The sequence below is a fragment of the Microtus ochrogaster genome, chromosome 10, assembly GCF_000317375.1.
Source record: "Microtus ochrogaster isolate Prairie Vole_2 chromosome 10, MicOch1.0, whole genome shotgun sequence".
NCBI lineage: Eukaryota > Metazoa > Chordata > Mammalia > Rodentia > Cricetidae > Microtus > Microtus ochrogaster.
Window position 1 is genome coordinate 40258156 of NC_022016.1, and position 25642 is coordinate 40283797.

Consider the following 25642-nt stretch of genomic DNA (forward strand, 5'->3'; position numbering starts at 1 on the left):
CTATTATATCATCAGCAAATAGAAAAAGTTTGATTTCTTCAATTTTTTATCACTTTGATCTCCTTTTGTTGTCTTATTGCTCTAGCTAGAACTTCCAGTACTACATTGAATAGTTAAGGAAAAAGTGGACAACCTTGTCTTGTTCCTGATTTCAGTGAGATCACTTTGAGTTTCTCTCTGTTTAGTTTGATGTTGGCTATTTGATGTTTTATTATGTTTAGGTATGTAACCCTTGTAACCCTGATATCTCCAAGACCTTTATCATGAACAGGTGTTGAATTTTGTTAACGTTTTTTTCAGCATCTAATGAGATGTGTGGCATGTTTCTTTCAGTTTGTTTCTATGGTGAATTACAGTAACAGATTTTAATATGTTCAACTATACCCACATTTTTTGTATGGGTAGTCTAATAATTGCCAAATTCACTCAAAATAAGTCTTTACATTAAAATACATTACTGTCACTTTTCTAAATAATAGTAGCATTATCACTAAATAATTTAAAGTATTAATCACCGTGGTTGGTAATGAATGCCTCACTCACTGTTTCACTGGCCCCATATCAGAAATATCTTAATATTAACTCACTTAGTTTTCATTTAGTAGAAACCTTTTACTCATCTCATGCTCCTAAGAAATTTTACTTATTAACTAAGATCTGTATATGATTCAATGCATTTTAAGTTTGTATTGCCTAACTGAAAGTCCATTATTATAATTATTTGAATATTTGTTTTTTTTGCCATTACTATCCTAATTTTGTATTCTAATGATAATGACTTAAAACTAGAGATTTTTTTAGAGTGATATCTTACATTAAACTGTGTCCCAACTCTGGCTTTGTTATAATGCCAGCTAGGTAAGTTGTTTTCATTTTGAAACTCCATTTTCCTCTGTCTCAGTTGGGCACAACAAACTGGGTTGCTGTGAGAACTAAAGAGATAATGATAAAGCAATATCTTAGTAAAGTGCTTGGTATTTAGTGTGCAATATGCCTTCTTACTAATGTCATTATCTTATATAACTATATGTCATATCCTAATTATTCCATACAATCACATTCTTATATTATCTTAACTTGTCAAGTAAAGAAACTGAGATTGAGGTCTCCTTAAAAGGATACTGGATACTAAACCTATTCGTGGGGATTTTGTCTCTGTAATTTAATCACCTCCCAAAAGCCCTATCTCCTAATCCTTGGAGAATAGGATTCAACTATGAATTTGGGGAAAAATACAAGAATTCACATGGTAGTAGATTCAAGCCACTTCTCCTAAGTCTTTAATATGTCAGTCTTGTAAAGTAGAAAATTATTTTTATTAGCCACTCTGTTGACAGAGAATTTGAAAGCAAAGAGTAATATCCATGAGCATGTTTGAATTTTTTATTTAAATATTTTTGGATATTTTCTAACAGTATTAGAACAATTTTTCTTTTCTCATATCTTAGAAAAACTACCTCTGGTAGTTTTATTTGGGAATAAATAAAATAGAACAATTAAAATAAGCAAAGAGAAATTGTAGGCATGAGATTGCTAAGATTAAGGTAACTCCAGAATTAATTGAAGATACATTGTCACAACAAAGGATAGGGAAATTACACACTACCTATAATATGGTACACTGTAAGTTAAAGAACTTCAAATATCCTTACTCTTAATCTACTGCCAGCCCTTTGAGGACAGTATCATTTTCCTCATGAAAGCAGAGGGTATGATGTACAGACAATTTGGAATGTCTGACATGTCTGACTTCAGCTCTTCCTAGGCTTTTCCTGCTTTGGTGGATCTAGAAGAAAAACCTAAAGCCTTTTTTAAAGCTATAATCCACTTAGAACTTAACAACCTTAAACTTTCCTTGGATTTGATAAGAATTCAACAGGATAAAAATGTCATTTACTTAATCTCCATAAATAACAGACACATTTTAAAATATCAGGAGCCAAAATGATCACATTAAAACTAAATGAACTCAGTAGGAGGCTCTATTTATGTATAAAGATGTATATGTGCGAGTGTGCGTGCACACACACACACACACACACACACACACACACACACACAGATCATGAACTTGAGAAGTGGGGGGAACACTAGAGTTAGAGGGGGGAGAAGGTAGGGTAAAAATGATGTGAACACAAGTATTCAGGCATAAAATCAACTAAAAAAAATAAACAAAAAAAAGACAAAAGGAAATAAATAAATAAAAGCTGAAAAAATATTTTTAAAAACAGTAAAAATTAGTTTCTAAAGCTTAGTTAAACAACAGAACTGAAGAGGCAAACAAATTACAGTAGAGATAGCAAAGATCCTTTGCAATGCTTTCATTCACATATTGAAAGTGTTCAAAATATGCACACATTATAGAGACAAACTGGCCAAGCTTCTCAGAAAGCCAACACTGCTTACTAACTTTACACTCAATAATGAGTAATTTGGCAATCATTCCTCAAATAGTAGTGTTAAATCTGCTGGCAGTTATTTCTGGAGTATAACACAGAATAGATACAATTTACTACACTGATGGGAAAGAAATTTAGGCAAGCCAAGATAAAGGTTAAAGCATAGAAAATACAAGGCCAAGTCAAACAGACTAGAAAAATTCTTTCCTAAACATTTCAGAAATGGCACTACATCATAATTTTAGATAGTTTTTAAATCATTTTGAGCCAGATTACTTGTCTTCATTTTCTATGTATCCAATGAGGATTACAAATCATAATTATCAGATTTACAAGTGTCCTGAGTATTTTTTTTGTAATATTTGCTACTGAGATGACAATCTTCTACCTGGACTAGCAGACCAACAATTATCTATGCTGTATACCTATTTGTACACACCCAAGTCATTAGCATTCTGCCGAATAGTTACCTAATAAGCTTTCCCCTAGCATAAAATTGAAATAAAGCTTTTGAGAACAAACAAAACTCATTAACTTAAAATGTAAATATTTAACTAGCTCATCTTTACTACATGAATGGATAAAATAACTTACTGAAACTATTCCAGCATTTTGTCCTTGGGACAGTGCAACTGTCTTTCTAATGCTGTGAAGATACACCATGACCATGGCAACTCTTATGAAGGAAAACATTTAGTTGGGGCTTGCTTACAGTTTCAGAGGTTTAGTCCACTGTCATCATGGTGGGACATGGCAGTGTGCAGGCAGACATATTGCTGGAGAGGGAGCTGAGAGTTATATATACATCTTGATCCACAGGCAACAGGAAGTGAACTGTGTCACTGGGAGTAGCTTGAGCATAGGAGACCTCAAAGCACACCCCCACAATGATACACTTTCTCCAACAAGGCCATACCTACTCCATCAAAGCAATACCTCTAATAGTGTTGCTCCCTTTGTGAGGGCATTTTCTTTCAAACCATCACACATACCTATTCATTGTTTTAAAATTATGTGTGTGGCTTGCTGAATGTTCAATGAACTCTTTAAAAAATAACAATCAAGAAGCAAGAGTACAACCAGCAGCTTAGTAGCCCTTCTGTCCCCCAATAGCCACTATCTTCTTCCAGAGGTAACTACTAATTTGGACTCAAATATAAGATTACTTATAGTACTTTTGTATTTTAAATAAATGGTGTCATAGAGTAGGTAGTCTTTTATTTTATATGTATGTATGTGTATGTTGAGGGCCAGACATGCAACAGCACGCATGTGGAAGCCAGAGAACTTTTGGGAGCCCTTACATCTTGTTGATACAGGGTCTCCCTTGTTTTTGCTACTGTGCTGTATACTCCAGGCTAGCTGGCACCTGAACTTCCAGGCACCTACCCTGCCTCAGCCTCCCATCCTACATACAGTAGTATATTGGGATTACAGAAGCTTAATACACCTGCTTTTTTATGAGTTCAGGTGATTGACTCAGGTCATCACACTTCTACAGCTGTCACTTTTACCTGCTAAGCCATCTCCCCAGCCCAGTGTGAGTAATTATTTATGCCTGGCTTTTTCTTCTTTTTTCTTTTATTATTATTTTTCATTTATTTTACATCCCAACCACAGTTTCACCTCCCTTCTCTCCTCTTGTTCCATTCCTCCACATTTACTCCTCCTCTGTTTCCATTCAGAAAGGGGCAGGCTTCCCATGCATGTCAACAAAGCACTACTATATATAGGATGGGAGGCTGAGGCAGGGAAGGTGCCTGGAAGTTCAGGTGCCAGCTAGCCTGGAGTATACAGCACAGTAGCAGAAACAAGGGAGACCCTGTATCAACAAATTGAAGTAGGACTAAGCTCCTCCCTTTGTATTAAGGCTGGGCAAGGCAACCCAGTATGAGGGAGGGTTAGGTTCCCAAAAGCCAGCTCAAGCATTAAGGACAGGCCCTGCCCCACTGCTAGGAATCCCACAAATAGACCAAGCTACATAACTGTCACACATATGTAGAGGGACTAACTAGGTCAGTCCCATGCAGGCTCCCTAGATGTCATTGAGCTCCTATGAGGATAGTTATTTCTGTGGGTTTCCTTGTGATGACCTTGACTACCCCTGACTTGTACAATCCTTCTTCCCTCTCTTCAACAAGATTCCCAGAGCTCAGTCCAACACCTGGGTGTGGATGCCTGGCTTCTTTTAAATATCATGCTTGTAGGAGTCATCTATGTTTTTTGTGTAACAAAGATACATCTATTATCTTTTTACAGCTTCACTATATGAATACACTATAATTTACTGTGTTATTCTTTTTGGAATATGGGGTACTTCTAATTTAGACTATCACAAGGAATTAAACTAAAACCATATTTGTACACATTTATGTTAAAGTATTTCTATTGGGTGCACACCTAAGGAACAGAAATACTAATCACAAAGTCACTGGGTATGTATGTTAGCTTTGGTAGATACTTCCAATCTACAAATTTATGCTTTCATTAGAAGAGTTCTGATCAGTTTGCATCCTCACTGACACTGGGATTATTGTTTTCACTGTTAGCCATTCTATCAGTAATGTAGTGATCAATTTGGTTGATTTAGTTAAATCAATTTGTGATTTAACCTCGGTTTTTCTGATGACTAAGTTGGGTACCATTTACTGATCATGTGAGTAAATTTCTTTTAACCCAGAAATATTGTAAGTTTTTGACCATTCTTGATCTTTCTCTGGGATCTTGGCAGGGTTTACTTTGAGGTCACCTAGGCTGGATTTCTTATAGTATGAGAAGAGTCATCAGCTACTACCATAATGATTATATGACAGCTACAGAATAAGTTTACACAACAACATGATTTGGATAGAGAGTTGGCCAGGTTAAAGGAGATAAACAGTATTAGAATTATATATTTTTATAATTGAACTTTGGAGAACTGACCATAACCATTTAACCATTTAAACTTTTACAGGTTACCAACAAATAAAAATGTTCATGCACTATTAATACCACACCAATGCTTTACTGTAGTATCCCTAGAATACTCAATACATTAGGAAAATTTATGGTATTTCTTTATTCACTGAGTAAATATTCACCAAGTGTCTACTATGTGCAATTCTAGATAGTAAGAGTAAATTAAGTTGGGCAGTCTAAAATGTAGTTAAAATATATGCTTGGGGTCCAAAACATAGATCACCTTAGATTCATCTGGCTCTATCACTTCCCATGCACCAGTAGAAAGTTCTTAAATCTCTCTAAACCACAACTGTAAAATATATTTTTTCAGAAGCTAAAATACAACAATATATATAAACAGCACCTACCAACATGCCTGGAGTTTCAAATAACAAATGGCCAGTGCATGACAGCTCTTTAAAAAGTAGAACATGCTTATTCATTTGAGTATGGACACAATCTTTTTGATACTTGTTATTTAAATGTTTTCATTATATAATCAATTTTTCATGCTACTAGAAGGGTTGGGTTTGTGTAAAATTGTCAATTAAAAAAACCCATCTTAACTCCTTTCTAGGCTTAACAAGTTAATACATAAGGCTTAAGCACTCTAGATGCAATGCTATAAACTGGCCATGAGGGAACTGGACAATATGGAAGTGAGACAGGTGGCAAAAAGTTGATACAAAGAACAAAGCAAAGAATCCACTTCAGGAAAATTGTAAATGTTCCTTGAAATCAAGCATTTCTCTTTAGGGGAACTCGAAAGCTATGCATATTTAAGTGTCACAAAAGATAATCACCATATGTGTTACGGGTGTGTCTAAGGGCAATTCCCATACCTGCCCAACAATGAAGCTATTTCCTTGTATCTGGTAGAATACGACAATGTTCAAATTAAATTTGAATCCTATTGTCATCTTTATATGTATAAAGGTTGTGGAAACTTGTTCACTAAAACAAGATGCTTTTGTACAGCCTAGCAATGCTACCCTTTTATTTCTACTTTGGTTGTAGGGGGAATGGAACCTAGAATCTTACAGATGCTAGTTAAAACATCTATAACTGAGTTACATCCCCATACTACAACAATGCTACTCTTAAACACACACACACACACACACACACACACACACACACAAATATATATATACTCAAGAGAACTTCAACATATATAGTCACAAAAACCACATACAACTGAGTTTTCATTCATTATTCATACTACTTATGTTTTCTAAGTCAGCCCGTGCATGGGATAAATACTGAACCATTGTTCTTCAGAAGAAATGGAGGTCTAGGTTCCTGTGAATTTTTGGTCACACATTTTTTGGTGAACTGATCAATCCATATCCTGTATATGTTTGTGTAAAGATACACTTCTGTCATATATATTGCTGATTTGTTAACTGAAATCATGGCCAACAGCTTTGTAAGTTATATCTGACAAAAGCATTTTCTTTGTAAAAGCACATAATAGCATTCTTACATTTAAGGAATGCTAGGCAACACGTTGGCACTATACTTGGTGGTCACTTTAAAGCAGCCAAGTAAACAACAAAAAGCGCAAAAATGTGAAGTGTGGAACTAAATAGACCTTGAAAAGGACACTCACCTACAGAATGAGAGCCAAAACAAGAGGAAAAGAGCTGCAGTGTTTAACCTCAACTAGGAACCCAAGTGTTGAGCAATTCAAAAATTCCACTGCTTTGCAGGTCTGTGGGTGACCACAAAAGTGCCACAAGTATTATTAGTTTGAGAATTACAAAGAAATATTGCTGAATAGATGAATGCATAAAGTAAAAAACCATGAATGAAGACCAAGAGTGTGTATGTATGTGTGTGTGTGTGTGTGTGTGTGTGTGTGTGTGTGTGTATTAATGTTAACAGCAGCATTACACATGACAGCTAATAAAGTGGTCAAATACTAACCTTCAATTAATGAGTTGATATATAAAATATGGTATATCCATACAATAGACAAAAAAGTAACCAGATTACTGATCCAATCTGTAATGTGTAAAATGCATTTTTGAAACATTTTAAGTGAAATAAAGCAGCCATAAAGGCTTCCCATTGAAAACAAAGGTCTCCTATTAAGGTATGACTTCATTAATGTCCAAAATGTATAAATCCATTAAAGACAAAGTATATTCAAGGTTGCCAGGTGGTGGAGGGTGGTGGGAAAGGGATCATGGGTCTACAAAAGGCAAAAAGTTTCTTTGGGAATTTGATGAAATGTTCTAGAAATAAGAGTTGCACCAGTGAAAACCACTAAAAATACAAACTGTATTTTATTGTGCATAACTTACATCTGAATAAGACATTTTAGTATTTTATTATTTATTAACCTGTATTAATTGTGCTTATTAATGAGGCCTAGTATGGTATTTCAACACATGCAATATCACAAACTGATCAAATACAGCCTCCTTTTATCTCCCTGCTTTTCAACTCCCCCAAACCTGTAGGTCATCTTCCCTAACTCCAGTCACACTACTGTTTTCAGTTATACTTGTTTGTTTAAAGAGACGATATACAGTATTTGTGTATCTCTGGATAACTTATTTCATTAAACAAAATTTCCTCAATCCCAACCAGTTTGCTACTGATGACAAGATCTGATTCTTCTTTATAACTGAACAATGTGCCCATACATGCCTGCACATAAGTGTGTGAGTATGCATTTGCCACAATGCATGTGTGCAATTGGCAAAAGTGCATTCTTCTTCTCCACCACACGTGTTCACAGTATTAAACTCAGGTCATCAGGCAAGAACCTTAACCTGCTGTACCAGGTATGGCCCCTATATGGCCGTTTGCCCACTTTTAAAATTAGGTTTATTGAGGGTATGTATTTTAGGTTGCATATGTAATTGGGCATTAATCCTTTCCCAGATATATAGTTGGCAAATATTTCTTCTATTCTATATGTTGTTTCTTCTCTATTAATTCTACTCTATTTTTTTTTAAAAAAAAATAAGTAGCTGTAAATGGCTGGTGCTTTGTAAGAGAAATCTCTTTCTGGTTTATATACCGTGAATTCCATAATGACTTAATAAATAATTAGTTTTAGTGATTCACCAGCTAGGAAGCTGATTGTGTTCCATGAATTTTACTGAAAGTAAACAGAGAATAAAACTAACTAATTCCTTTCTTCAACCCTGATGACAATTTTCAACATGTCCCTTTTCCTGGCACTCGAGAGGCTTTTTACAGATATTCCAACACACTACAATATTTTAGCTGGGAGAGAAGACTTGATGTAATGTGAGACATAAAATATTATAGAAGGTAATATGAGAGAGAAAAAACTGTATATCCATCATAAGCATTTTCTTAAGCATATCAACTTTATAAAAATAATAAGATAAATTCAGAAATGTGTTCCTTTCCAAGTACCTATGTCTGATGCTGTGTGGAAGTCTTCATTAACACTTAGATGTAACCCCCATTCTGAAGAATGCCTGCTACAGAGTGAGAATTCAAGCATCAATTCTCTAAATTCTTTTTTCCCCCATCAAACTGAATTCTTTATTTATTGACAAGTAATGCATGTTACCACTTAAAATTTGTAACTTCCATACTCTCCCCAAATGTTTCGAAATTCAAGGGGACAGACTGCTTATGTTTCTTTGAATGGACATCAAATTCTGAGAGTAGCACAATGTTAAATGGTATCCAGTATTTTAAAGCATCTCCAGGTTATTTTCAAACTCCAAGTCATTTTTCAATTATACTGTTTAGAGATTCATGACAAGATAAAAGTCTGTAATTATTTGGTACTGATTCATTTTTTTCCCCAAAATATTTCCAATCTGTGTTTGGATGAATCTAGTGATCTGGAGCCTATGAATAATGAGGCAGGACTGTATACATAAAAAAATGTTGACAATAAAGTCTAGTCCTTTCCAAAGAAAAATAGGACTAATAATATATTCTTGTATAAATTAAAAATATAAAAATAATGTAATGAATATTTATAATCTTTCAAAGTCTTTACAGTTGAACACTTGTTAAATTTTATTTAATCCCTTAACCCTTGATAAATAGAGAAAGTTAATAAATTTACCAACTTTTATGTTTTGGACAGCTTACAATGAAGAGACCTTTCCTTTATGACTCAGATAAGATTCATGGTGCTCTTTCACTTAACTATGATAAGGCCAAACAAACATAGACACTCTAAACTACCATTCTTTACCTTATAATTGATGAGCTCAACTCTTACTCAACAAAAACAATATTAAAAATTTCTGTTTGCCTGATCGTTCAGAAGTATGTAGATCTTCCTTGAACGCAGATTTCCCTGCTATAAAACAGATCCCACACCCTTTGCTTAGCATCCTGAAGATGTCTATACATATTTCAGTGGACCATAATAAGATTCTAGGTGGGACTAATAAAAACTCTCATCCATAAGATATTTCAATAGTCCCTTTCTCTTTTGTGCAATAACCCTTTTGAATAGATGCTCTCCTTACTAAGTTATAATTTGGTTTTCTTGCAAATACACATTCAATTACATAATGTAAAACTCTGTAGAACAACCACCTTAATAACAAAAGATGATTTCTTAGGTTATTTCAAATGCCAATCCATTTAGCCATAACACCACCAACGCAAACATATGAGAATTACCCCTCAGCTACTTTAGACTTAAATATAATCATCAACTACAATGCAAAATTCTCATACTTATTTTACAGAATCTTTCCCATCTTCACCTAGCAGGGTTTATGCATCCACTAGTCATCATTGCCTATCTTTATGGCTTCCAAAGAAATTCTCTAAATCACATAATATAAAGGATAATGAAATGAAGGTTTGAGAGAACAGGTAGCTATTTGCATAAAAAGGGAAACAGGGAAATGTTAAAAAAATCCACATATGGTAGAGGTGAGATAAATATTGAACAGAGGTGCTCATTTTACAGTTTTTCATACTGTTATATATCCTTAATGTGACATTAATCTTGTATCCTGCTACATTACTGAAAGTGTTTATGAGCTGGTAGGAGTTCCTTGGTAGAATTTTTGGGGTCGCTTATGTAAACTATCATATCATCGGCCAATAGTGAGAGTTTGACTTCTTCTTTTCTGATTTGTATCTCCTTGATCTCCTTTTGTTGTCTTATTGCTCTAGCCAGAACCTTAAGAACTATATTGAGTAGATAAGGAGAGAGTGGACAACCTTTTCTTGTTCCTGATTTCAGTGGGATGATAGCTGGGAGTTTCTCTCCATTTAGTTTGATGTTGGTTGTTGGCTTGCTGCATATTGCCTTTATTATGCTTAGGCATATTCCTTGTATTCCTTCTCTCTCCACGACTTTTATCATGAATGGGTGTTTGTTAAAGGGTCAATGATCATGTGTTATATGGTGGATTACATCGATAGATTTTTGTACATTGGTTTTTTAATGTCTGAATCGTGCACTTGCTATCCTGTCTAACAATTCTTCATCAAGTTTTATAGACACAATGATTTTCTGGTGTACTGTATAAGTGATATAGCTTTAAATTTTACATTTAAATCTGTGAGCCACTTTGCATAAATTTCATGCAGGGTTAGATTTAAGTACACTTAGCATGTTGGTTCCTAGGTCAACCCCAAGTTGTCATGCTTAGAGGCAAGTGTCTTCACCTGCTTAGCTATCTCACTGGTCCCCAAACAGAAATACCTTAATATAAATTCACTTAGCTTTCATTAAGCAATTTTACATCTTTATACATATAAAGGAAGAAATTCTAAACCATTTAGGAGTGATAGGTCTCAGAATCTCCTAAAAACTTACAGTGTGGTCAGATTTATATCGAAGTCTAGACAAAATCGCTGGGCAAAAGTTGGGAGCACGGGGGTGGGGGTGGGGGTGGGGGGAAGGGGAGATAGGGAAAGAGAAGGGAGAATGGGAGGATTGGGGAGAGCTTGGGGGAATGGGATGGTTGAGATGGAGGAAGGGTGGATATGGGAGCAGGGAAGAAGATATCTTAACTAAGGAAGCCATTTTAGGGTTGACAAAAGACTTGGTTCTAGAGGGGTTCCCAGGTATCCAAGGGGATGTCCCCAGCTTGTTCCTTGGGCAGCAGAGGAGAGGGTGCCTGAACTGGCCTTATCCCATAGCCACACTGATGAATATCTTGCATATCACCATAGAACCTTTATCTGGCGATGGATGGAGATAGAGACAGAGACCCACATTGGAGCACTGGACTGAGCTCCCAAGGCCCAGAAGAAGAGCAAAAGGAAGGAGAACATGAGCAAGTAAGTCAGGACCGCGAGGGGTGCGTCCACCCACAGAGACAGTGGGACTTATCTAATGGGAGCTCACCAAGGCCAGCTGGTCTGGGGCTGAATGAGCATGTGATCAAACCAGACTCTCTGAATGTGGCTGATAATGAGGGCTGACTGAGAAGCCAATGATAGTGACACCAGGTTTTGATTCTACTGCATGTACTGGCTTTTTGGAAGCCCAGTCCGTTTGGATGCACACCTTCCTAGACGTGGATGGAGCAGGGAGGGACTTGGACTTTCCACAGGGCAGGGCACCCTGACTTCTCTTAGGGCTGGAGAGGAAGGGCGAAGGGGAGTGGGGGGAGGGGGAGGGAAATGGGAGGATGGGAGAAGGTGGAAATTTTATATATATATAAACAGAAAAATGAACACATACATAACAATCTGTTTTTATTTTCAAGGGACTACTGAATTTGTGCAATATGAAAAATCTCATTGAATAAAACATTAGAATATTGATGGCAAAAAATAAAGAATAAATATTCAAATTATAATATGGACTCTTCAGTACAGCAATACAAATTTAAAATTATATAATATAATGATCTTCAATTAATAAATATTTTATTTCAAAACTAAATTTGTATGTTATTTACATATAATTTACTTTGTGTTTTTCTAATAAAATCATATGATAAACAAAACTCCCAGGTGGGCCTCAGGAGACATATGTACTCATATTTGTTATCAGTTTCTTTCTTGAGACAGGGTTTCATGTAGTACAGGCTGACTTCAGACTTACTAAGTAGCTAAGGATGACCTTCAACTTCTGATCTTCCAGACTCCACCTAATTTTTGGATTACAGTCCTGCTCAACCACATTTAGTTCATAATATATTTTGAAAACAGATATGATAGCAAGAAAAAACTGGGCAATGACAAGGATCAAATAAACCACAAGCCAAATGGAGGAAAACTATGAGTAAGGCAAGCATAAGTGATAGGATGGAGTTGTAGATGATTTGTTGCTGATGAAATCTGAAAATCAAAGATATTTCTAAATAGTCTTACTTGCACTTATGGATTCTGCTTTACTGTGCTACACTTCACTTCAAAAATTGTTTCTTCATACAGTATTCTTACATGCTTTGCCACGCAACAGGCTATTTTTGAACCCTAATAATTTATAAATGTAACAGAAAAGAAAGAATCAGACATTGTTGCTTATAGTAACTATAAAAGGGATAAAAAGAAGTTAGGCAGAAAGGTCATGAAGAGATCATTATTCAAAAATTTTATACATTAATTTACTATTTACTTCATCTATTATACATCTTATAAAATGTGGCTAAGTTATAATAAACTAAGCTAGTGTGAATAAGAGCAATAGAGAGTATGGGAATTCCATTACAAGAAGTGAGAGAGTACTAGACATGAAATTTGATTCTTTTCTTGGTTAACTTACTGTGCTGAAAAAGACAGGAAAAACGAAATAGTAAAACCATGAATATGACAATAGTAGTTTCACTAGAATACCACTAAATTCTGACCCAAAGCAGATAAAGTCATCGTAATAGGAAAAATTCAAATGGGTATTATTTAAAGTCTGTAGGTGGATAATACTGATATAAAAACAGAACAAAATTCCAATTGGTTCGAAGAGACATAAAGGATCAATTGAATTGCTTGGTCTTGCTTTCAGGACAAAACTTGACTATTTTTTTTTAATCACCAAAGCAATGAAGGTGTGAGTTACAACTTCACTGATAATTTCATATTAAGTAGAGACAACTTCAAACCAGGGATATAAATAAATTATATGTACTACTTGCCTTCCTTTTTTACAGTTTGGTGTGTGTTTGTTTGGGGCTTTTTTTTTTTTTTAAGATAGGGTTTCAGTATATAGTCTTGGCTGGCCTGGAATTCTTTATGGAAATCAGGATGTCCTTGTAATCACCTGTCTCTGCCTCCTAAATTCTAGGACTAAAGCTATAAATTACCATGCTCCGTTCTAACTAAGTGGTAATAGAGATTTACCCTCATATCCTGGCTCCAGAGTTCCAGAGACCTGGCTAAAGAAATATGTCAATAATCCACCATAAACAAATGAGCAAGAGGTTGTCTCCTTTAAAAATGTCTTTAGACTGGAAAGACAGTGAATGAGGTATACTGATAAGACAAACAAAATGTTTGATATTAAAAATTCAGGGCTAAGAAATAAGTTACGAGTGTTTAATCATTTATAATATTATATAAGAGGATCTCACCTCTGTTACTGTAACTTAATATAGGCAATTAAGGAAATTATTTAACATTAATAATTTTAAATTAGAACCTTACTGAATTTATAGACAATATCAGAACATTTTTAAAGCTTTAAAAACACCTACTTGTTTAATAATCATGTTTGTACAAAATTATCTCAGTGCTCAGTTCCTATACTGAGGCATAGGAACTTTAAACTCAAAACAAATTAAGTTAAGAGAAACAGTACTTGCTTAGCTTGCCTGAGGCCCTGGGTTTGCAAACAACACAACCAAACATAAAACAAAATAGTTCAAAGAAAAAAAATTAACTGTAAAGTTCATTGAAAGGCAATTTTTAATATCATTTAGCATGTAAAATAACCTGTATTTAAAACGTTAATGACTAATTCTGATAATGAAATTATGAACTATGAAACATTTAAATTTTACTACAAGTTTTCCCCAAAAAAAGTGTTCATGTTTATTCAATAAATGTATGCATACCCTTTGACCTGTAAACAAATCATTACAAGATTCTTTGGTAGTAATGACTTAATGAAAACAGGTTTTTTTTAAAGATTTGTTTATTTTTATTTTATTTGTATGGGGGTTTTACCTGCTTGCATGTCTGTGTACCAAGTGCATGGCTAGTATTGACAGGGGCCAAAAAGGGCATTGGATCCCCTGGGACTGGAGTGTCAGATGGTTTGTGAGACCTCATGTGAGTGCTGGAAATCAAGCCCAAGTCCTCTGGAAGAGCAGTTAGTGCTCTTAATCACTGAGCTACTTCTCTAGCTGTTTCGAGAATCTTCTAAAACATTATATTGATAATAATAATTTAAAGAGTCACAAAATATTTAAAAGTAATCAACCTGACTAAAAATCTATAGAAATAGATTAAGTTGGTGCTCACAGTGTGTGAGATTCTACTTTCCAAAAGAAGATAATTGGGTGAAACACAAATGGGATACTTTACCTTGAATTTTCTAACCTAAGTTCTCAATTGCACTGCCTTCATATTAAAAAACAAAAGACTAAAGAAGGATACATCATTTACTAGGCTGTGGAAATCTAAAGTTAGTAGATAGGCTAATTAGAAAAGTCAATAGAATAATCAGTTTTGTTACCTTTAGTGTGAATCATGGCACCTATTTAAAAACTAAGTAACTTCAAATGCACATATATGTAACAATATCTTAAAACATAATTCTAAGTTCTACAAATTCTAATACTACTGACCTTTCAACTTTCACACATACTGTGATTAAGCCAAATGTGAATCAAACATCGATCTTCTAGTTATACTAGATAATAATCCTAAAAGCAGCAAATTACATTTAGAAGGACCTTGGCTGCTTCTAAAACTTCAGTTATCATCCATGCAATTACTTCCCTTTCTATACTGTTATCTCACACAATAGAACTCAAATTAGACCCTAAAAAACTTATGTCCATATTTCATTCTCTAGTTAAAAAAACAGCTCATAAAGATCCCAGATGACTACAACCCTTCCATATTCCAAAGCTATCTTTTAGATTTCTGAGCAACTGTTTCAACTGGAGTTCAAACTGTCTCCACCCACTTCCCCGCTATACCACACCCTCTGCTTCCCCACCCCCAGATGAGGATAGGTTGATAAATGGATTTTGGAGATGAAATAAAGCCAGACATCAAATAACTTACTTGAAATCCATCTCTTACCTTCTGTACTTAACCCGGGACTTGATGTGAACTTGGCTACATCAACAATTTTTACAGCAAATTGTTGCCCAGTTTCTCTGTTGATACATCGTCGTACAACACTGAAGGGACCCCTAGAAAACAAAAAGTCAATTTAACTTCACTGACATTATGTCCCTCTTTTTGATCAACAATTTACTGTGTTTTCTTATTTACCACAGTCAAACTATATAACCAGTGACCTACCATATTTTAATCTTCACATAGAGCTTCACAATAAAACTTAACTAATGTAATTTAAAACATTATTATCTAATTCACTAGTTAAAACAAAAAGGAAGCCAAATAATTAGGTTTTTAATTCAAGATAATTTAAAAAAATCTAAATAGTATCCTTATATTCAAGGCAAACAATAACTGTAGTAATTACATATAATTACCAACATGTTATACATAGGGAAGTTTGTAGATGCAAAGCTCACACAGAAGGGAAAGAAGGGTTAATAATGTTAACTTTCAGATCCCAACTCTAACTAATCACTCACAACCATTAGAAAATAATCCTCTGTGACAGCACAACAAAGCACAACACAACAAATGTTTCCATTTTTAACCAGGACATCTTTCTTGTGAGTATTTGGTCTGACAATAGCATGCAATTTCAGGAAATATTTCAGGTTTTGTCCAAACAAAACCTCTCTGGGTTATATATGCATTTGGCATTTGTGTAGTGTGATTCAACTCAATGCATCATTCTGGGAAATTTCTGATTCTGTGTGTAGAATTGTCTGTGGCCAATAGAGTCAACTTTAAAACCCTTTTCCTGTTTGAATAAAGGTAAGGAAGAAAGCATGAGCTTTTTTGTAAGGAAAAAGGCGAGAAAAGGCAATGAGACAACAAACCACCTCTTCAAATTAGGAACACGCACATCCGCACAAGACAACGACAAGCAAAGAAAAAAGAGGGCTTCGAGGGAAGAACCATGTAATTATAATCTCAAAATATTTTTAAAAATCTGAATAAAAGTCAAATTAAATTCACTAATTCACTAAGATAATTTAATGAGATTGAATAATGACTGTATTTATGAATTCTTCAAGTCATAAGTAAAGCATGCTAAAGGTTCTTCCTTAATGACATGCAGGAAGCTAACAAAGGTGAGCTGAGTCAAATTTAATAACCTTAAAGGACATCAAACCGTACTCTGAGATTGCTTGTGATTTCATTCACAACTTGAAACTCAGCAGATACCAATAAAAGATATAATTAGAGTTGTTTTTTTTATGAAAATGAAAAGGGTAAAAAACAGTGCTAAGATATAACCATATTATATTTATATTTGGTTGACAGTTTAGGGAACAATAAAATTTCAAGAACAGCTTGGCTTGTACCCTTTCTTGACACTTGACATTTTTACCTTAGTTTTTAAAAATGTACTGTAGGAAATGTTAAATAAATAAATTTTTTAAAAAATGTACTGCATAGTCAATTCTTGAGTATTGATATGGAAGAAAATAAGTCATTATCTTTTTCTACTAGGATATTGGTCAAAACAGAATGGTAACTGATGCTATTTCCGATTTGATTAAATATTGCTGGGGGAGAGTCATCTATCTATCTATCTATCTATCTATCTATCTATCTATCTATCTATCTATCTATCTATCTAATCTTGGATGATGTAGCCACTGGTGGGTTCCCCATGCTCCAGTGACTGGTGGGTTCCCCATACTCCAGTGACAGCCTTGTACCCATGCACATACGGGCAATATTAACAGAACTTAATGAGTCATTAAATAGAAATGGCATGAAGTTGGAAGGGCCTGTGTTAGAGATATTCAGGGGACCACAGAGGGAAGTTATGAGTAAATAGGATCATATTTCATTATGTACATATATGAGATTCTCAAAAATAAAGAAAAACATACTAAGACAAAACAAATATCTGTACACACACACACACACACTTTCCATTCAACTCTTTATAAATAACAAATATTGGCTGAAATTGACAAAGTTCTTACTGAGGCAGATAGCTACTCACATAATTCTATGGGTTTTTAATTTTTAAAATTAAATTTACTATTTGACAACTTAATATATGTAAATAATGCATACTAACCACTCTTAATCACATCCTCACGCATCTCACCATTACTCCTATATGCATACACCCCTCTTTCCTACAACTTTCTCACATTCATGTCTATTTGTTTTTCTTTGACCCACTGTGTTTAACCAGGGCTGTGCAAGTGACTGTGGGTTTGGAGTTATCAGTTGGAACCTGGTGGGTCAGCAGTGGATAGACAACTAGAGACAATTATTTCCCCATTCCCAGAAACTCAATAGCCAATAGTAGAACAGTAAGATGCATGAGTCCCTTCCATTTCCGTGACTATTAACATGATCTGTCTCATGTGGGCCAGGGAGGGTATCTGCAGTTGCTGAGTTCGTTGGTTGTGACAGTTGTAGAGTCCAGAACATTGCCTCTCACAGGCTTTCACTGTATCTTCTGCCTTTTCCATACTTCCTACACCCCTCTTCCACAGTCTTCTGAGTCATAGAGGGAGGAGTGTAAATGTCTTGTTTAGGACTGAGCCTTCAACCATCACCTATTCTGAGAATACTCAGAAGATTAGAGATCTATGAGATTAGTTTCTACATTCACTGCTGTTCATTGTAAAGAGAGGCTTTTCTCACTACAGTGGAGAGTAACCTTTGCCAATGAGTATAAGCATACATATTTAGAAGGTAGTTTGATGTTGGATCAATTTCGTTACCCCAGTTGGGCCTACAACCTCCTCAGGCATAGGCTGTTAAGTGGGCTTACTGTACTAGCTGTGAGTTCCCCTCTTGTAACAGGCCTCAAATCTTATGAGATGGAAGTTGGTTATCCCCAAAATTATGCCACTATTGTTCAGGTAGGCACATCTTGCTGGGCAGGATTTTTTCTCTTTGTAGGGTACACAGATGAGTAAGACCAATGATACCTTTTCTCTCCCAGAAACCTGCAGAGTAGCACCTTCTAGGACTGTGAGAGCAGCCAGCAGGGAGGAAATTTCTGACTCAGTTTCAGCTTGCTTTCTCTCTATCTTGCAATCAGTATATGCAGTGTCTTTAGCAAAAAGGTTGTAGACTCTAATGGTAGATAACTAAAAGTACTGACAGAACCTAGGTTGTGTTGCGGATGTCTGGGGCTTCCCTGGTGAACTCCTATGGAGATATCTCATACCTGGGACTGGAAATTTTGCTTCTAGGAGTATCATTATCTAGACACACAGGTTCACTTCCATTTGAAAGATCCCAAATAAATAACTGAATGATGCATCTCAAGTCTCGGAAAAGCAAGAACAAATCAAGCCTGAAAACACTAGACAGTAAGAAATAAGATCAGGGCTGGGCACAGAGTAGTCAGGTTTCTGTGAGTTTGAGGCCAAAATGCTCTCTCTATATAGAAAGTTCCAAGCCAACTAAGTTTACACAGTGAGACCTTGTCTCAAAAAATTTATAGAGCAGAAATTAATGAACTAAACACAAACAGAGAAACAAATATAACACAAATAATCAATAAAACAAGGAGTTTTTTCTCTGGAAAGATGAGCAAGACTGCTAAACTCTTTGCCAATTTCACCAAAAGAAAAGACAATGAAGACCAAAATCAATAAGTTTAGATATAAAAAGTGAGATGTTACAATAGATACCAAAGAAATATAGAGTATCTTGAGGACATACCTTAAATCTATATTTTACTAACTTGGAAAATCTAAAAGAAGCAGATGAATTTTCAGATCATATGACCTACCATAATTAAACCAAGATGAAATGAAAATTTAAGTGTGTGTACACACACAACAAGAATTTATTACTATAAAACGTCTCCCAACTAAAGCCATCTCAGATGCAGGTAGAGTCCCTGCAGAATTCTACTAGATCTTCAAAGAACAATCCTTACTTGATAATACATAGATTATTATGCAAAAAAAGAAAAGGAGCATTTCCAAATTTTTTTTATGAATCCTGTATTACCCTGATACCAAAGCCAGATCCAAAAAAAAAAAAAAAAAAACCAAAGCCTGTTAGGTAAAAGATTAATTAAACTAGATAAATGTAAGCAATAAATAATTCTAATAAAAAGCTAAATATATTTGAAAAAAGAGACTAGAGTTACATGAAACTATGCTACAAATTATGATAGTATGTTCCCAGAATACCAAGATAAACTGAGTACAGTGAATCTAATTTATTTCCCAAATCTACTGGAAGGATTGGGAGGACAAGAGAGGTGAAATAGTAATAAATAAATTTGAGGGATAAGAATACACAATGATGAAGTGATGCTAACGGATGCAAAACACTTGGGAGAGCTGATTTGGAGAAAACAAGGAAGGCTATTTGAAAACAAACCCCTTCACATTACAGAATAATCAAGAGTCTCATGAAGCTGGAACTAGAAGAAATACGTCAGAGAAGCTGTTAGGTCTCTAACTGTCAATACACCATCTATTTACGGACCGACGCAGTCCTTTTCCCTAACAAAGAGAATGTTGAAAGTTGGATCTGTACCCTAAGACAAGAGATTAAAATTTCTTCCTGTTGAATATCTGACAAGTCCAGTGGAAAAGATGAAAAGATAACATGAAGTTCCCAACATCATTGAACTATATCTCTGCTTCTTACAAGCATCATGGGATGTGACCCTATAAAACCACAAAGCGGAATGTGTCACAGACACAGCAGACACACAAAAACATTATGGTGAAAGGTTTCTTGCGCCCAAAAACCCTCCAAAAGATTAATTCAAAACCAAATGTGTAAATGTGAGGTGTTTTTGGCAGCAGTCACTGGTCTTGTGGCACAGCTTTGGCTTTGCAAACACAGCATGCTCATTTTGCACTGCACACGTCACCACCCCACTAACCACCAATGCATGCTTCCTAAAACACCTTAGCTCAGATTTGAGACTGATGTCAGGAACTACGGTGTGTTTAACGTACACAGAATGTTTTCTGTTATTACAGAAACATAACATTTTGACTATGAAAAACAAACTTTTAATATTTTACCGCTATGATTCCTGAGCATGTAATAAATTAGTATGCCTTTGGATTGGATTGGTTTACAATGACTGACTTTCAAAATTGCTATTTGAGCTTCTGACTTTAGTTTCATTTTAAAAAAAGTTCAATGTATTTTGTTTGATATCAGAACAGAATTTTTAACAATTTCTAAAATGGCCCTAAAAGATTTCTAACGTTGTATTTATGTAAACAATGATCTCAGCATTGACAATCGTAAAATCAGTATCAATCAACTCTGAAAAATATTTAATATGCTCTAAGCTCTTTGATCTCAAACATTCAGGCAAAATTTAATTCATGTAAAAATAAGCACATCCATTTAATTAGTGTGCAAATTTGCTTTCATCCTTAACAAATGGTAAAACTATACACACACAAAGGAATTGTTTTAATATAAATTTCTTTATGACTTATATAGTAAGTATTTGATCTGTATACATATTTTACCCGAAGCTGCATAAAAATTTCTCAGGTGAAAAGGAGTCATAATTAGAAAAAGTTTAAGATGCCCTGAATTAATTAGATCACCTTCCAGAGAAACTTCTGAATCAGCTGTGGGATTTCTTAAGTTAACAGTATTGCCATTTTGAGCTAAATTTTTTGTTTTGTTTTCTTGTCAGGAATATAAATATAAATACATTGAATATTCGTAGTAAACCCCTAGAGTTTAATAACCCAAAATGTCTCCAAGTGTTGCCTGAGTGGAGGTAGCACTACAGCCAGCCTCCAGTTGAAAGCAATGCTTGATGTATAATCATGTCCAGACAACCATGGCTCTTAAGACTTCTAAAGAAGAGTCTAATTAAGAAAACAGGAGCAAACACAAGCATAAAGAATAATTTAGAGGAAACAGACCAAACAAGAGAAGCACTAAAATTAGCATTAATATTCTTAGTAAGATTTAATAACTATGAAACAAACCAGACATTTTAGAAAACAAAAGACTCTTAAATAATAAACGACAAATAACCCTAAAATTCACATAAAGGTTGCCAGGCAGTACTGAGAAAATCTCCCATAAGACAAGCAAAAATAATAAACATTCAAGAAAATAAATAACTCAAGTCTATACACACACTACTGTAAAGTAAAATTTTCATTATTTCCAGATATGGAGGTAACAGTTCACAGAAAGCAAAAGATGACCACACTTCATAGTGCTCCAGGCAGATTACTCAATGGCAAACTAGAACAAGAACACAGTAGAGGAAAACCTTTGGAATGAAGGAAAATGACTTTTAACCTTTTATTCTGTATCCAGTCAGATATTAAAGTATTCTTAGATACTAGAAAACCAATAACTTACTTAATATGCATACATTATAGAAAACTTATTATAGAGTGTATTTGTTCACAAGAGTGTATAATCAAACTGAAAAATAAAAACCACACGATCAACTCATTAGATGACCAAAAAGCTTTCTTTTTTTTAAATACAAGGTTTCTTTAATATTGAGATATTGTTCTGCTTTAAAAGAGTGACAGTAATAGTTGATATTATTTGCCAAGCACTTTTTCTAAGTCAAATACTCTTCAGAGTAGTCAATAATCTAATACACATAGAAAACCTGTGCTATGTATATTACATCTTTATAACTGCTATCATTATCATCAAACAACAACAACAACATATTTTAAATAGAGTCAAAAACAATGGCATTTCATAGCTGATTATCTGATATTTGATGACATAGCTAGTGTCAGATACCTTAGATCTCCTCCATGGAGTACAAAGTATTTGAACATACTGCTCAAAATGTTTATTTTATTTCAGAAAGTTGTTTGAAAAACCCTATAAATTTTTTTAATGGAACATAAATACACCCAAGTAAAATCAAAACTGACATCAAAGGATGGGGGAGTCAATGTTGGTCACTGTCAACCCATATGTATAGAAAAATAAAGTGTTAATGAAAAGGAACAGAATGTGATGCCCTTAATGAGTTGACCTTAGAGTCTAACAGAGAACTGAGATGTGATGTTAGAATATAAGATCAATGAGTGAGAAGTTATTTAAAACTTTCCAAACATCACTTTCAGAAGATATCTTGTTTAAAATTGATATTTTCATTAAGTCTCAATCAATTGAGTTCCTTTGGTGATGGAACATATTACAGTTTTATTGGTTAATTGGAAAACAAACCATAATATTTTGACTTCTTGAACTCACTAATGTAACTCATAGGACCTTATAGAATCTGAACCAAGAATCACGGTGCCTGAATGGGACTGACCTAGGCGTGTAAATTAGAGTTGTGTAGCTTGGTCTCCTTGTGGGACTCCTAAGAGTTCAACAAAATACAACATCCCCGATAAAGGTCTTGGAGAGAACAGGGATACAAGAACATACCTAAACATAATAAAGGCAATATGCGGCAGGCCAACAACCAACATCAAACTAAATGGAGGAGTTTTGAGGTAGAGGAGTTCGAATGCACTGTTACAAATGGTTATAGGGGCTTCTGATAAGGAAGGGATAAACTGGGTTGGGGTAGGGGCAGACGGGTAAAAGAGGGGAGCTGAAAGAGATAAATCATACTAAAGAGTTTCAAAAAGAGTTTCAAAAAAAAAGTCATATGGAAATGTACTACTGTAGAAGCTTCCTAAAATACATCTATACAAAAACATAAAAAGTTAAAATGGAGCTAAAATGCCCCTACCAGACACCTGAGGCTAACAAATAAAAGGCATAGTCTCAGGAATTGGTTACTGATGAGGTCCCAAAGATCCCCAAATATTGTAAGTCATTAATAATGTTCGTTGCTACCCTCCAGAACTTGACAGTAAGACCCTATCGCTGAAGATGCCATCCACTTGAGTCACAGAACATGGAGCTAGTACTGGACTGGAAACTTCATCCGTACTGGCTAGCTTTCATGGAAGCTGCATGAAAGACCAGAGACTAAAAGTACATATCAGTCTTAAGCAGCGGTTAATAACCTGGGGAGCTACAATAATGAGTGGCTGCCCAAACATGCTCAGTAGTGGTATAATAGCGGCACAAATGTGGAATTAACCAACCACTTCCTGAACAGATTTGTCAGGAAGATCCCTCCACAAGATGAAGCTCATCCCTGGCATCAAGTCAAGAACCCATGGTTAGACAGATCATAGACCAGAGGAGAGCACCTACTACTATATTCTGCTAAATGGACACAACTATTAAATAAACTCTTCATGACTTATCAGGATACCCAATACTACGCCCCCCCCCAGTCCTTATCAAGAGAACCTTCTTATTGCTGTAGATGATCAACACAGCAAACCACAACAAGCCAAGGTGCAGAGAATACAAGAATGCAGAATGTTCAGCCTTAAATGGAACATATATACTGTACCCTCCTCTAAGGCTCAGAGATCATTGCAGTAGAAGGGGTGGAAGAGTAAGAGCCACAAGTGGTGATTGAACACAAGGAAGCAGTGTCTTCTACACACAGCAGGAAAGTTGCACATATGAACTCACAGCAGGTGTGACAGCATGTACAAGACCGGTGCACACCCAATCCAGACCAAATCCCAGCATGAAGAGGGGAGGTGGGCACAAAGATCCATCCTAGCCAAGAAGCTATTGGCAACTGTTAGCTGCTAAGAGAGGAAGTCTCAGGAACTGCTGCTAAATGTTAACAACTAAAGATTGACAAAATACTTTGAAAACACAAAATAAAAGCTTACTTTGAAAAATTGGCAATAGATCTCTAATAACCTAACAGCACAAACTAGGTCCACCTGTATCTTCAGAGAGTTAACAGGTAACATTTACTAACTCAGTACTTAAACTGATATAATCAGTGCCACTGTCAAATCTTAAGAGTACAATGAAAATTTTAGCAGGCCTTACTTTAGTTCTCATGTGCCATGCTATCATCCAGTCTAGCACTACATAAACTGGTACACTTGTCTTTTCTTTTATGAGGACTAGAGCAGATACATAGCTAATTCTGCTCAAATCAAGTAATCTAGACTATGTGGTAGTGGTAGTGGTGAAGTATGTCTGAAGAGTTGGGCTTGGGTTAGAACTAATGTAAAGGACTTCGTCAACTCATGCAGCATGAAGAAAAATTCAAGAAAAAGAAGCTCAAGAAAAACCACTAAGAGAGGAAAAATATTTTTATAAATGTAAGAAACAGAAAAGAGATTATACATAGGCAAAAAGAAATATGTAAAAAAAGACTGAAGGTTTCTAAGAGAAATAGCACAAATTACTTTGACTTCATTATACATGTATAGAGATCCTCTTAGCTTAATATGTAAAGAACGTTCAGAAATAGATATTGAAGAACTGACATTTTAAGAATTCAATTGACATTTTCACATTTTGTTTATTCACATCATTGTCTACAATGGAAAAATACAAAAAAAAAGAGAAAGTAATTCCTATTTCTAAAGAACTCCCACTAGATGACACTGCTATTGGTATATATAAACAATGTCAGTATAAGTCTAAGGACTCAGTACTGAAACAACACGATGCTATAAGCTTATTATCTATGTAGAGGAAAGTGCCCAGAGAAGTCTTCTATGAGACAGGGAAGTTTGGAAGGGCAAGTAATGGTCAACAGATTTACAAAACAAGAGGAGATAGAAAATTCAAAGGGTAGACAAAAACATGTGCAGTGGCCTAGAGTGACATAAAATACACAGTGTGTGCTAGGTACTCTAAGCTATTTAATACTGGAGGCAGGAAAATTTGGAGGGTATAAAGTGGCTGGAAAGGGAGAATGGAGTATGTGGGAGCCAGGATAGAAGTTATTACATTAGCTCAAGAAAGAGGTAAAGACCTGAACTAACTCAGTTGGGACAAATGAGAGACATTTTAGTATATAAATTGACAAACAACCTTGAGGGACAGTGAGAGTGAACTGAGAGAATACTGATAGATTTCTGGCAATAATTATTGAATAAATAATGGTATAGCATCTTCAACAAATTGTGCTGGCAAAACTGGATGTCAATCTGCAGAAGAATGAAAATTGACCTATATCTATCACCATGCACAAAAATCAAGTCCAAATGGATTAAAGACCTCAATATCAGTCCGAACACACTGAACCTGATAGAAGAGAAAGT

General features: G+C 35.1%; 1 protein-coding gene across 15 annotated transcripts in view; it reads right to left on the reverse strand.

The window, feature by feature from the left end:
- Cask (calcium/calmodulin dependent serine protein kinase) overlaps nucleotides 1-25642 on the reverse strand; it is a 320516-nt gene that overhangs the window by 238556 nt on the left and 56318 nt on the right. For 9 of the 15 annotated variants that reach the window (XM_005352875.3, XM_013348391.2, XM_005352872.3 and 6 more), the window contains exon 2: nucleotides 15519-15631. In XM_005352875.3, the coding sequence (XP_005352932.1) occupies nucleotides 15519-15631 (113 nt within the window). Of the gene's footprint in view, nucleotides 1-15500; nucleotides 15632-25642 lie in introns of all 15 variants that reach the window. The other 6 variants (XM_026781778.1, XM_026781780.1, XM_026781782.1 and 3 more) reach the window with 1 other exon arrangement.